The 14338-nt window shown below is 39.8% G+C and overlaps 1 protein-coding gene across 4 annotated transcripts in view; it reads left to right on the forward strand.

The window, feature by feature from the left end:
* Positions 1 to 14338, forward strand: part of LOC140278967 (voltage-gated potassium channel KCNC1-like) — a 48332-nt gene that overhangs the window by 11834 nt on the left and 22160 nt on the right. For all 4 annotated transcript variants that reach the window (XM_072374111.1, XM_072374110.1, XM_072374109.1 and 1 more), the window contains one exon: positions 12946 to 13927. In XM_072374111.1, the coding sequence (XP_072230212.1) occupies positions 12946 to 13927 (982 nt within the window). The remainder of the gene's footprint in view (positions 1 to 12945; positions 13928 to 14338) is intronic.

Consider the following 14338-nt stretch of genomic DNA (forward strand, 5'->3'; position numbering starts at 1 on the left):
TACCATTTCTTCTCAAGCATGTGCAAGATGACCCTTTGCACCCTCCAAAATTGGACATTGTGTGCTTGCATTCATTTCTGGAGAAATGAATGCAAGCACACTGTTTCTCGAACCCAACTCTCCCCAAAGGTCATGTCTTGCTGTTCTTTTCCACTATGCCGTCATAAACAAAAATATGAACTGCCAGTTTGCTGAATGAAAGTGTTTATGTGTCTGGCAGATGCTTTTATCCGAAGCAGCTTACAGATAGGGTAAGTGGGTCTTGCCTAAGGACCACTACTGGAGGCAGTACCTTTCATGCAGGGGATTTGAACCCAGGTCTCCCTCATGAAAGGTGGCAACCATACCACTACACTATCCCACTCTCCCAATGAAAGCTCTCGAAAGTGAGTAGACAACAGATGTATTGATAGGTGTTATGATAGACTGGTTCTTTTTTTTCTGTTTAGTCCTTGTGACTAAATATCCGGGTGTGCAAAGACAAAGACGGAGTTTTTAACGCTCCAACTTTTTTACAGTAGTTCAGAAGTATTTTAAAAGGTCTTCCATTGATTTTCAACAAAGCATGCTGCCCACTATTGATTTTAACAGAGCAAAAACAGCATTTCCACTTTTTATCAGATCACTTCAAATTCATCTTATTTTTATCTTGTGAGATTTCTTTGCATCCGTTTTGTTTTGCCCTACAGTTATAGAGACCATTACAGTGTCATGGTAACTGCGGTACCAACCAGTTCTAGAAATTCCAGGGTCCACTTTGTCTTAAAACTCCTAGAATTAGAGCTGCCTCGCTCATAATCTGAAATCAGTCTATCTCATTTGAAAGCCACAAAAAGAAACTATTCCACTCACCGGAAGAACACCGGAAACATCTTTACAGCGCTCTACTGAGAAGTCAAATATTTTAAGTGCATAGCATTGAAATTTTACTTCCAGCAATGCATCCACCTTGTTTTCATTCAAATACCGACCCCTCTCAAAGGCCTATTTCCCACTTCCATTCTTGTTCCTCCCCCTGTGGGCTGCCTCTGAAAATAGCAATGAAAGGAAAAGGAGGCCTTAATTTCATTCTCCGATGGCAAATCTGTTTCTCCACTACTGGTGAGAGGCTGATATGTAGTGCTTGTATGATCATTCAGCTCCTAGACAGTACTTTCGAAACAAACCAGTCTTGCTTGAGAAAAAAAGAAAAAAAAAAGTATTCCTCAGTGACTTCCATTCAGATTAATTGTTTTCTTAGAGCATCACAGGTGTGTCAGTTTGCTGACTTGGCTTTCCTGTGCCTACAGTTGGTAAATATATCGCATTCTGTTTCAATTTTCCCTGACAAGGTTTTGTACCGCGGGCCTTCTCATCTTGTGTTTGTATCCTCGGAAGTCTCTGTCCCTCTATTTGTTGCCTTGTAACTTGAGCCCTGTGTGTTGGCGATACTTCCCTGGATAGATGCACAATGTCTCACAACAAGGGCACATGCAGGATCTTCGTGTTGAATAAGCAAGAAGTGCTTGAAAGGGATTTTGAAAGCCAAGGTTTAATCTGGACATCTCAGTAGTATACAATAACATTCTTCTCAAGTTTTCATGTAAATGGTTTTATGATCCTTTTTTATGGTTAAAGGATGTTCTAAATCCTGATATTTTTTTATGCAACTTTACAGATTTGTTTGTTATGGGATAACTTTACAAGAATTAAATACTTTGCAACATTATGTCAGTCTTCTGGATGCTTTATATTCTAATGTTATGGCACTTTTCAAATCTGTAGAGAATCAAGAGAAAATAGATTTGAACTCTTGTCTTGCATAGAGATAGATGAGGTAACTGAGAACAATATGTACCAGTACAGTAAATATGGCACTGTTTTAGCTTTGCATGAAAAATGGAAACAGAGAAATCTATACTGACTTTGTTCTGTGGCACCAAAATCCCCTTGCAACTGTTGAGGCTTATAAAGTAATGCATTGTGCTTTGTTTTTGTGGAAAGTTTCATCTTAGTCAGAACCAGTGACTGTACAGTGTCTCCACTAGTTGCCTGGCAACTGCTCCAGGCCAAGAACTATTCTCTGGCACTTAACCCTCTGTAAAACTTAGACTTGTTTTCTATCCACTTTTGTTTTTAACAGATTAAATATATTAAAACCAAATTAGAGATCTTTCTAGGTGCTGGTATATAGATTTTTTTTATTTCACCAATGAAAAGAGGCATGATTGAAGTCTCCTTCTCTAAATAACTGCTGGCTACAGGCTGTGGCTTGACACTCATCATACCCATACATACTCATCATATGACTTATATAAATCTTACTTAATTCTTGGCAGTGAAAGCATATAAGGATATTTTCAAAAACTATACCAAACTATAGCTATATGAATCTAATTTTGGGCAAAAGTTGTTATGTGTTGTTATGTTGCAAAGCAAACTCCTTCACTGCACTCCCTTTACGTTTCTTTTTTTTTATGTCCAGCCATCTTCCTCCTTAACACCAGCCTCAGCCTACTTAGCCATGCTGGTTAAGTGCTGAATCAGCACACTACAGCTCTACAGACAGTCAATTAGTTGGACCTTGTGATGGACCTTTTGATGAACCCTGGACATTTTGCTCTTATGCCCTGGAATTAAAATGATTCAGGACATTGACGTACTGGAGAGCTAACAAAGTGCCAGAGACGATTATAGTGGTAGGAGTCTGAATTCTCTAAATGGGGCGAGCCTTGTCAAATCACGTGAGGGAGCAGTGTGTTGCGAACTATAATCACATAAACTGGCACATGCATAAGCACATAAACAAAGTGTACTCTGACAGAGTACAATTGCTTTGATTGCACGCTGGATTTAAAGTCGTTTCACAGAGTCAAGATACATAAGTTTCATAAACAATCTCCACGATATGCTATAATCACAGAATGAATTTAAATAAACCCATTTACCCAGTTCACTTAAAACGCACAACTTCCATTTGACCCCTTCAAACAGCTGGTAGAACATAACTCATTCTGCATACGCTCACCTTTACACATTGGCCCATACTCTGTAAGTGTAGCTGCCCATAAACCATTTGGCTGCGAGTACACACTTACACCACATAGATAAATCACTTTGTTCGACTCAACTCCTCATGTCACGCTGCAGATGACGCTCACATATGGGGACAGCATGTGAACACAAAGGGTAAAGATTTGGAAAGGTATTTATTTCGCTACATGTTTTTAATTGGACTTCAACATGGGAATGTATAGAAATTAGATAATGAGTAATTTACCATTTTCAGATGTAATATTTAGAAAACTTAGGTTTGTTTTTTCGAATGTAAAATATAAATTACAAATGTCCTGGTGACAAGTACTGGTTTCTACTTCAGTAGCACTTACACAACTCCAAATTTAGTATTTATTCTTAGCAATATTAGCAATAAGGCTTTTATTGAGGTTTTTATTGAGGTTTGTTCATATATCATTGACAGGACAACTAAAAACTTTTTACTTGATTTTGTTGTCAAAGTTATAAAGCAAAAAAAAAGAGAAATCTTTAATCACCTGTGTAAAAACCTAAAAAAGGCTCAATACCAGTCCAATCCCTCAGCTGTACTACTTGACCCTAGTAAGGTTTTCAAACTTACAGTAGAGTAGGTGTTCCTTTTCTCTTGGGATTTAACGAGTAATGGCCAGTCTAGCCACCCAACTAGCCTTCGAGATGATCACTACTCACTAATCTTCTAAGCAAAGGCGACTTTTAATTGGGCCTAATATGTCAATATACAAGGAACGTACAAATAATTTCAACCTGGCACCCACTAGATAGTGCTTAATTAAAACAACATTTCAGGAAACTAAAATTCCAAAAGAATGATGGTCTTAATGCAAGATGATGTCATCAAATTGCTCAGGTCAATGACAGTTATTTGAGTACCTCAGCGAATTGAATTCCCAAAAAAATTCTCAGAACTCAAGGACTTAAAAGACCTTGTTTTGAGCTTTGAGCTTCTTGGGCTCCTCATAAAGAAAAGCAGATCATATTCCCATTTGAGACTGATTTTGACATACTAAATAAAAGAATGAAGTAACTCAGTAAAAACTGATGCAACATACGTGTATGCACCTTCGATCTTAATGTGTTCAAAGGGTAACAGATTTTCAGACATCTTTTGGTCAGAACAGGTTGCATAAGTGTCAAAGCCAATCTGTTTACCATGCTATTATGAACACCTTCACACTGTCTTTTTGCCTGGCTGTCATCGTGCCATTATGTGGCACTTAAACAGTCAAACTGCATCCCTGCTCATTCCCTTAGAAAATGACATTGTGGGGCGTTACTGGGACGATTCCTGCGACCATCTGCTTCCTGATTGTCCCTCCTGTCCAAATGGCAGCAGAATAGAGGTGTGCGTGTTATATGCGTGTATAAACAAATGAACACTTTCGATACAAATCTGATAGAGAGAAGTGTGTTACAAAAAAAATTAAAAATCCTAAGAGCAGCTTGTCCTTTGCATGTGTTTTACGGCGTTTAATTTTTTTTTATGATGTAGCAGCGAAGTAGATTGCGGACAGTAACCAAAACTCGCAGGGACAAAGAGGGAGAAAGGACAGAGGGATTTCGAAAAGAACGAGGAGGCATAAGGACAGTCAGTCAGCATTGCTAACAGAACAGAAACTTGCTTCATGTTTCTTGGACAGAACAGACGGGACAGGAAAGGACGGATAAAGAAAGAGATGAAACATAGAGGAAAAGAGAGGATTGAGGCTCTTTTGCAAGGAAAAATGCACATGTAAGCTGCAGTGATCGGAACCAAATACAATGGTGACAAGAAGGAAGAGACATGTGTACCATTCATTCAACTGCAAACAGGGTGTGTTTGTCTTTAGAAATGTTTGACAGGACTGCAGTGGGAATGAAAAAGAAGCCACCTGAGCGCTGCAGAGCATATACGACACTGTGATGTGTCAAAAAAAGAGCACCATGTGTGTCTGTGTGTGGAAAAGCTTACAATTCATCTGTATCATGTCAAAGAGTTGAGTCATTCAGGGAATCTCTGAAACAGAAGTCTATGTAGTGATTGAAATTTTACCAGGATCTCTTCCAAGAGCACTGACCTCTGAGAGTAAGTCTTTCTCGCACTCTGAAAAAAAATATACGCCAGGATTACCCTGAGCTGAAGTTAATTATATCGTACAACCTCATTTCAGCTCCCATTATTCCTCCTCCTGCATATCCTAGAATTTTAGCTGATTGATAAGACTGATGCATGTGTTTGAGCTTTGCATGCAGCCATGTGTTTATACCTATGCACCTATCTCCTCTCTGTCCCACATGTACTTCCACCAGTCCCGCTCTTTTTCCCATCTCACCTCTCCTGCCCTTCAAATTCCGCAGTGTACTGCGTTGGGTGCTGGGTGACCCCTGTTAGAGTCTCCCACTCCTCTGCTTAATATGCCTGTCCAGGGCCTGTACAGGCAGTTAAAACGTGTCACTCACACAAGTTGATTTCATTACCTGAAACATGGCTCCAGGGTTATGAGGAATAAAGGCTCATAAGAATTTGATATCTTCACTGTTACTGTGTTCTGCCCATCACCAGTCTGTCATGATTTGCAGTCATGGACTAGCTTGCACTTACAATCTCAACGTCTGTTCAACATTTTTAATGCTGGCACAATCAATTCATTGACTAATTTTTAGTTAACAAAACAAATTGGCAATTTAGTGTCAAGTTTTGTTCTGCATTGGTTCTAAGCCAGGAGTTCTCAAAGTTACTGAACAATTTCAGGTGAAGCTCAGGTGGATTTAATCAGTTATTAAAAGAAGACCATGTAGAAATATTCTATATTATATTCTATTCTTCTTTTCGAGAGTAAGAGACTGCTTCATCCCTTAGTGCAGATCTTTTTTTTTATGTATTTGCTGTAGTCTAAATTCATTCAAAATAATAATACCTGGCTGACTTGGCTCACTTGCCGAGTGTCTCTGGGCTCAAATCACATTGTTGTGATCTCATAGATACCCAGGAATTCATCAAACTGAAGCATTAAGTCTTTAAAGTGCTCTATCTGAGTGGGAGAACACATGTAACTGTAATTAACATTAGAAGACAAATATCACAGGCCATGCTAGCATGACCTGAACTCACATAAAAGCCTTCGCGTTGGGGGGGGGGTTATAAACGGTTAAAAGCCATTGAAGTAGTTATAATTCAGAAAGCAGTTACAACACAACACTGGAAGAAACTGGAGACATATTTTCTTTGTATCTCAGTGTTCAGCCCTTGTTCTGCTATTCTATATGGTTTTTACCACTTGTTAATTTCACACACCATAACCCTAAATGAAAGGCTCTGTCTGTTGACATATTTTGTTGTTCTTGATTGTTTTTTTTTGTGTTTTTTCAAAATGTCAGGTAACCAAAACTTCAACGATGATTTTATCACAATGAAGCAGTAACCTCCCCAAGGGTATATCCAAACACATTATGTGGTATCTTTGGAAGTGTCTGAGTGATGGCCACAGTCATTAACTTAAGATAATAGATTAATCACCCAATCTTGGTCTAGAACCACGGCTCTGGTTGTCCTTCAGGAGTACGTTCTGTATTTCACATAATTTAAACACTCATTTTTTATGCCTCATTCACGTGCTGATTTCAGATCATTATTCAATGTCTCCTTATCATTGCTGACTCTGCAGCAGGGGTTGGCTATTTGCTTCACCCTCTGATAGAGACTCCACGTAATCTGTCTTGCCAGTTGCTGTTCATCATTCTGATGCCGATCAAGCATCATCGGCACATGGAACAAAAGCTCTGTTAATGAGAAGCAAAATCTCCTATGTGTATTTATGTGTTGTATCTGACAAAATCTGCTCGTTCATCAAAGAATCAGCAGCAGCACCAAATGATCACAATTTCGCTCATGCCCTTCTGTATTCAGTCCTTTATGTCAGCTGTAGGAGCAGCATTTGGCTTAGTCTTGTCCTTGGTGCCTGAAAGCAGAGGCTAACGCAGTGGTTGTCATGGTGACGGAGAGCCAGGCAGGGCTGTGGTAATACTGTAATGATAAAGCTCTTCTGGATGGTGCCGCAGTAAACACAGCGCCACTAGGGTCCCGTTAAGGAAGAGCGCAGCGCACTGCCATGCATGCAAAAAACCCCTGCAGGGCTAATATCAGCTCAGACAATCTCTCCTTGGTTATATTGCTTACATTCATGCTCTACCAACACCTCCTCCTGTCTTCTTCTCCGTCTCTTTATGGCTGTCTCGCTCTTTGATGCCCTGCTGCTCCGCCTCTTATTTTGAGGGAGATTCACATCGTGTTGTTCTCGTCTCTGCTCATCTCGTCATCTTCTCTCCCTCCACTCTCACCTCTTCATTCATCTGTTGCTACACAATGAACTCCCATCATCAACTTCCTCCTCACAAGGCTTGTTTTAATTTACTTCTTTCCCCTTCACTCATCATCTCCACCTTTCGCTCTTTTAAATTTATGCTGATGATCTTTCCCATTTCATTTCAGAGTGTAGGGAGTGAGGGGGGACTCCATTGCACCTTGAAGGTCACTGAGCTGTCGGTGTCACACATGTTAGCTCTACTGTAGGAAACCGAGCACGTTATGCTTCCCATCAATGTTACAGTGAGCCTCTGAATTGAATATTCAGAGCATTAACCTGGCTGTTAAGCCACACACACGTTCACGTTGCAGTGAGGAGACGGATGGGGGAAGAGAACAGAGACAAAGTGCCGGAGGAGATAAATAAGCGTAAAGTGACAGATTGCTACTCCTCTTTTTATTATCTTCCTCCACTTCTTTCTTTCTCTCCATCTTCTCCGCTTATCCCTGTCCATCACTTCAATGCAGTGCTCATACAGCTACCACTTGTTATCTGTGATCAGTACACACACCTCCTCTGCCCATAGGCTGTTTGTCTCTCTCACATTGTAAGCCATGTCCACATGCACATACACTTGTGACAGACAGATGTACACATGTTCAGTATACACAAAGACTCATCCACACCTGTGCAGTACATGCAGATTTGATGAATCACTTTAAGTACTTCTATCTAATACTCAGGCAGTAGAAAATCTCCTTTGTCCCTGGTTCCAGACAAAATTCATGTGTTGCTTTATATTTAAAAAAGACTGGCTGCTGTATGGATGCGATACCAGTATAAGGTTTAATTCCACAATTTAGTCTGTTCCTTTCTTAAAAATAGTTTGATCTAATCACAGAAACCATTAACTTTGTATTTAACCTCACTGGATAGAGTATCAAGTATCAGAGTACAGGGTGCAATGGGTTAAAGCAGCACCATGACTTCCAGATGTCACCAAATCAGGTCTGAACATATTTCACAGTTTCCTTTACACCTGTGTACTGGACAGGAGATTGTTGTAGTAAAATACATTCTTACTATTTTTTTTTTTTTTAATATATGACTGTTAAGATAAAAAAAAAAGGCCTTTACAAGAGTATCCTGACTAAGAGAGGCAGCAGTTCAGGACAGCAACAACAACACACAGATACATGAAATAATTACATGAAGACATCACATGAAATGAACAACAAAGATATTAAAACTATAAATACTACAAACCTAAAGAAAAAGCATCAGACTATTTACTTGTCAAGTCATCGCAAAAGTAATCATAAATGGGTAGTATTGATCATTCATAACATTTACATATGTGGACATACTTCAGATTGGTGCCTGCGTAAAGCAAACAGTAGTCTGGACATGATGCAAAAGAAGTTGAAGTTTTTTGTTTGCAGCATGATGAAAATAGCAGACTCATTGTTACCCTGACTTTTTTTTCTTTGATTTTTAAACCCCTTCTTACATAGCAGCTTCACCTTAATGGCACAAAAAAGATCAAAAGGATAAAAGACAGCCACCACTGCTTCTGTTTGGTGTTTCACAGACCAAACAAAAGTGGATCAGCACCGCATCAGTGTGTGCTCTCGCAAAACAGCATCACTGGTTAAAGTAGTGTGCTTCACAATCACAGCTTTCCCTTATGCACAAAGACCATTTCGGCTCTGTGACTACCTGTATTGCTAGCTCAGAGGCGTATCAGTGGCAAATCAACTTTAAAGTCCCAATTCTGCCTCTTTACTTTCGCACATAACACCGATTTGCATTGAAGACGCACGACTCCTGCCTTGAAAGAGGGCTTTTGATAAGTCTCTTTGGAAATCAACAAGAAAGTGAAAAGCAATTTACATAAAAGCAGAAAATGTAACAAGCAGCCCCCCACTATGACGCAAACTCACACAGTCACCAGACTGTTATCAGCACCATTTAATCCTGGGCAATAGCAAATATTACCAACATTTTGTGCTAAGCAGCTGGCCAAAACGCATGCAGTGTCCTCTCTGACCCATTCAGACTTTTGTCGACATACAGTGATGCCTGGTAAAACAGAGAAATAGTTCAGGGCTGTTTTGCCTGTGTAAAAATGAAATTGGAATGCCTTCAGAAGTCAAGCTTTCTTGACTTAACTATGATATGTTGTATTTTGATTTGAGGTTTTCAGATTTAAATCCAGGTGTTTATGTTTTGAATAAGAAACCAATTGAAATCAACATCTGCAAATCAGCAGATGCTTTCCAAAAGCATTACAAATCTTTTGTGCTGCTATCATTTTGTCCCAGCTGTCAACAGAAAGGTCAGAAAAACTGAAGTGTGAGTGTTTTTGAATTCATATTTTTAGGTAAAACAAGACCCTTATGTTTTCTAATTGAACACAAAAAATGAAAATACTTTTTTATTTAATTTATTTGATAAATGAATAAATAATAAATACAATATTTGACAAATTTGATATATTAATCAAAAATATTTTGTTGACTTGCCATAAAAGCATGTATGCAGTGAAGCACCTGTACGGTGTAGACCATGAAAAGAATTTACGCTGTCCATCTTCAAAAAAAAATCTTATTTGATCCCCTGTCACCAACAGACTAACATTGTTTATAGGGTTAAGCACTGAGGTCAATCATCATATTCACTTAATGCATCTTTGATTCAGATTAATTCATTTAAACTACTTTTACAGGAACCTTGAGCCTTAAGATGAGGTGACTTTTCTGCGCTAACATGCTGGATAAAGACACACAGAGTTCTTCTGTCCCTCTGGTTGACAGAAGTTCCTCTGTGGCTTGGGCCTGTCATTTACTATTAACCTTCAGTCTGTTGATGCGTCTGCTTCTTTTCCTTTGCCTGCTTGTTATCATCCCTGTTATACTTTATGTTCCCTTTTCAAAACAGTCACATCATATTGAGATCATCAGAATGAGGAGCTACCTTGCCAAGTTTCGCTGAGCAAATAATTTATTAGATTATCTCCCTAAAGGTTTGATTTATGCAAACCCTTTTGTCATTTGGTCTTCTTACTAGTGATATACTGTATTTCTTCTGGACTGCGCTAACTTTTTCTTTTCTTGTATTTTTCGCATGAATCCACATTGTCTGGTCTCCCTCCTGCCTGTCCGCCCCCTGCTGTTTCTCCACCTGTGTAACCTACATAGAATGTACAATATCGCTGCAGTTTTAACCTTACTTTTTTCTGGCATTCTCTTGGGTATGTTAGTTTGTACATGTGTTGTTGACAACACTCTATAGTTTGAAAAAAACTTGAATAATGAATATCACTTAATAAATATCTCCTCAACATTCAAACCTGTTACACTACTTCCAACTTTAAAGCCTTCTTGAGGAAAAGCAGTGGCAATAGCAACTTAAAGAATTAGGAGCATAACACGTCAGGGTAAAAATCTGCTCATTGCCCTGATTTGTACATGTGAGAGCCTTAAGCCAGTGAGCATCCTAAGCTGATGTCGCTGGTGCTATCCTGCTTCCCTGGGACACAGGGGGGCTGATATGGGGGTTGAGGTAGGAGGGTGATTGAGAACCGCTGTGTGTGTGCGTGTGTTTTCATGATACAGAGGAGGAGAGCACTGCAGCAATCGTAAAAAGTAGGTCAGACACAGACTGGTGAGAAATATAGCAGAGGAGAAGAGAGGTAGGGAGTAGAGATGGAGAGGAAAGGGGTAGAGAAGAAGGCGAGAGGAGAAAAAACATGCCAGAGGATGTAGGGGAATGGATGGTAGGTGGTTTAAGAATGATAGAAAATGCTGATAATACATCCAAAATAAAATGGTTGCACTGGCTTGATCTATCCAGCCACCATGCCCTCCCACTGCCTCTGCCCCTGTAATTGGACTTTCTTTCAACAGCATAACCAAACTCAACTAACAGTAACAGCTACAAATAGACGTAACAATCTAAAATAAATATGCACTGGATATCCTAACTTTCCAGGGAGGTCGTTCTTTTTCTTCTTCTTGTCAGTTTATTTCCTTAACATTTTAGATTTTCCAGAAAGAAAATGTGTGTAGACTCCCGTTCAATTTCAAATTCAAAGAAAACGGGGAGAGCGAAGCGGAACCTTTGACGAAAATAAGTGAAACTTTACAAGGCTTCATCTTTTGTACGTATGTTGCTCTTGATGTTACATATTGTTGAAGAGTATGTACCAGCAACACACAAAGTACACTCGGGCTTATAAGATTCAAGATTCAAAAATTTTATTGTCATATGCACAGTAGAAACACCTTTCCTTGTACAGTGAAAAACTTACTTTGCTGTCTGCAAATGTATAATGTATATGTACTCTATTCAAGGATGAATTACCTTTCTCCTTTGCTCCTCAGGCCACGTCTCTGTTTTATTATTTATTTGATAAAGCACAAAGTATACTGCATCTATAAATACACTGCAGGGCTTGTAGGAATGGGCTGCAAACAGGGAAAGATTATGCAGTAGCCCCTAATAAACCCTGGTGTTATCATGCAACTGTAATTGATTCACTCACAACTGAATGGGTGACAGTAGAATGATAAGACTGGGTACATATGGAGAGCTTAAAGATCACAGAGAAGATGTACATTAGAAAATAGCTTTGGAGTCATGAGAAAATGAGCAAACCTGAAAAATCAGCTCACAGAGAAATCTGAAGTTTCTGTGTAGGGACACTATTATGACTCGGCTTCCCCCGAGGACCACATTTTGGAAGTGAACATGCAAACAGTGAGCTTCAGGATTTCAGTAGTAATTCTCACTTTTTACTATTGTGGCAGCAGTCTTCTGCCAGAAATGTTGTGCCATCTGGAAATGTCATTGCTCCCAAATCGATGGACACGCACATGCCTTCATCTTGTCCTTTTTGTTGCAAGTGCTGAATTACAAAATGGGGGAGGTGTGCAGTCCGCAAAAAAGACACCAAAGGGCAATCCACGGCATCATGCACAAGGACATTAACCATAAACAAAGCTTTCATCTTAGAAATGACTTGTCTAATTTGCTTCCTGTGTAGCCTAGTCTCATCAGTGAACATGCAGTGGATGCAAGTTAAAACCTAGCAGTGTCTCATCAACAGACAACGTGCCGTTTTTTTGTGGTTTTTGTTGTTCACTGCACAATACTTGTATTTCTTTTTCTTCTTTGTTTTCTCTTTTTCTTCATGTTTGCTTTGCGTATAATTTAGCCAGGATAAATCAATCTGACTGTCGTTTTTCTACAGGATCCACTTTTCGTTTGTTTTGTTGTGAAATGGCTTTCTTTTAAACTATTGTGTCCATTTTATAATGAGGCTAACACAATTTTAGACGGAGATTACAACAGATTTTAGAGAAAAAGGTAGTTTTGTAGTTTGAACGCCATTTTGCATTTGTGTGTAGTCTGGTTTGACAGAACAAGTTCTTCCATACACTGATTGCACTACTTTGCAGTTGAACTGTTGTTTCTCACTTCACAAATACTGTAGTTTCTTCCAATGTGTCTCTGTTTTCTCTTTGATTTGCTGAATTCTATGAATTTGTTACTGACTTATAATCCTTTGCTTGCTCTTTCTCTTCTTCTGTTTTTCTCTTTTCTTTTTTCCTTTCCCCTCTTCTAGTATGTGGCGTTTATTTCCCTTTTCTTCATCCTCATCTCCATCTCCACTTTCTGCATGGAGACGCACGAGGCCTTCAACACCATCCTAAACAAGACAGAGAACGTCACATTGGGCAACATCACCCGTGAGGAGATAGTGTACGAAGTGGTGACTGACAGCTGGTTGACATATGTGGAGGGTGTGTGCGTCATTTGGTTCACCATCGAGGTCTTGCTGCGAGTCATCTTCTGCCCAGACAAGTTGGAATTCTTCAAAAGTGCCCTCAACATCATCGACTTTGTTGCCATCCTGCCCTTCTATCTGGAGGTTGGCCTGAGTGGTCTGTCCTCCAAAGCTGCCAAGGATGTCCTGGGGTTTCTCCGTGTTGTCCGGTTTGTCCGTATTCTCCGAATCTTCAAGCTGACCCGCCATTTTGTGGGCCTACGTGTCCTTGGCCACACTCTTCGTGCCAGCACCAATGAATTCCTCCTGCTTATCATCTTCTTGGCCCTCGGCGTCCTCATCTTTGCCACAATGATCTACTATGCTGAGCGAATTGGCGCAGACCCAGATGACCCGACAGCCAGTGCCCACACCAACTTTAAGAACATTCCAATTGGATTTTGGTGGGCCGTCGTGACCATGACAACATTGGGTTATGGCGATATGTACCCGGAGACGTGGTCAGGAATGCTGGTGGGTGCGCTGTGTGCCTTGGCTGGTGTACTAACCATTGCTATGCCTGTACCTGTCATTGTCAACAATTTCGGCATGTACTACTCTCTGGCTATGGCAAAGCAAAAGCTGCCCAAAAAGAAGAATAAACATATCCCTCGAGCGCCGCAACCTGGTTCCCCCAACTACTGCAAACCAGATGCCTTGGCAATGGCTACCGCATCACCGCAAAGAATTTTGGGGAACGTCTTAGGTGGAGTGATGGGATCTGGAGGCATTGGGGGTGACTGTCCTCTTGCCCAAGAAGAAATTATAGAGATCAACAGAGGTAAGAGATTTATTTATTTTTTTAAAAAACATGTCACTGAAAAGAAAATCACTCTTGGCAGTTTAAGCATGCACAATGAGTTTAGAGATCTGGTGAGGAACTAAGAATACCAAATTGTCAAAAGAAAGAAGTGGGAGTAATATCAAGAAATGATGCATGGTTGATTCTTGCACTACCCTAGAGAAATCATAAGCCCATCAGAACTCATGTGTAATTTACACTAAACTGGTAGGTTGACAGTTGCCTAAAGGCATCCATCTGTCAGCTAAGAAGAAACACTATGGAGGGCAAATTAACTCAATTATCTATTAAAAAAGCTTAATGCATCTGAATTTTGGCTGACTTCACAGATTTTTTTATCCAGCATTAGCAGTAAAACACAGTCACATGGTACAATAATGCACCTTTAGT

Source organism: Leuresthes tenuis, unplaced genomic scaffold (genome assembly GCF_036924035.1).
Source record: "Leuresthes tenuis unplaced genomic scaffold, fLeuTen1.0.hap1 SCAF_20, whole genome shotgun sequence".
Classification (NCBI taxonomy): domain Eukaryota; kingdom Metazoa; phylum Chordata; class Actinopteri; order Atheriniformes; family Atherinopsidae; genus Leuresthes; species Leuresthes tenuis.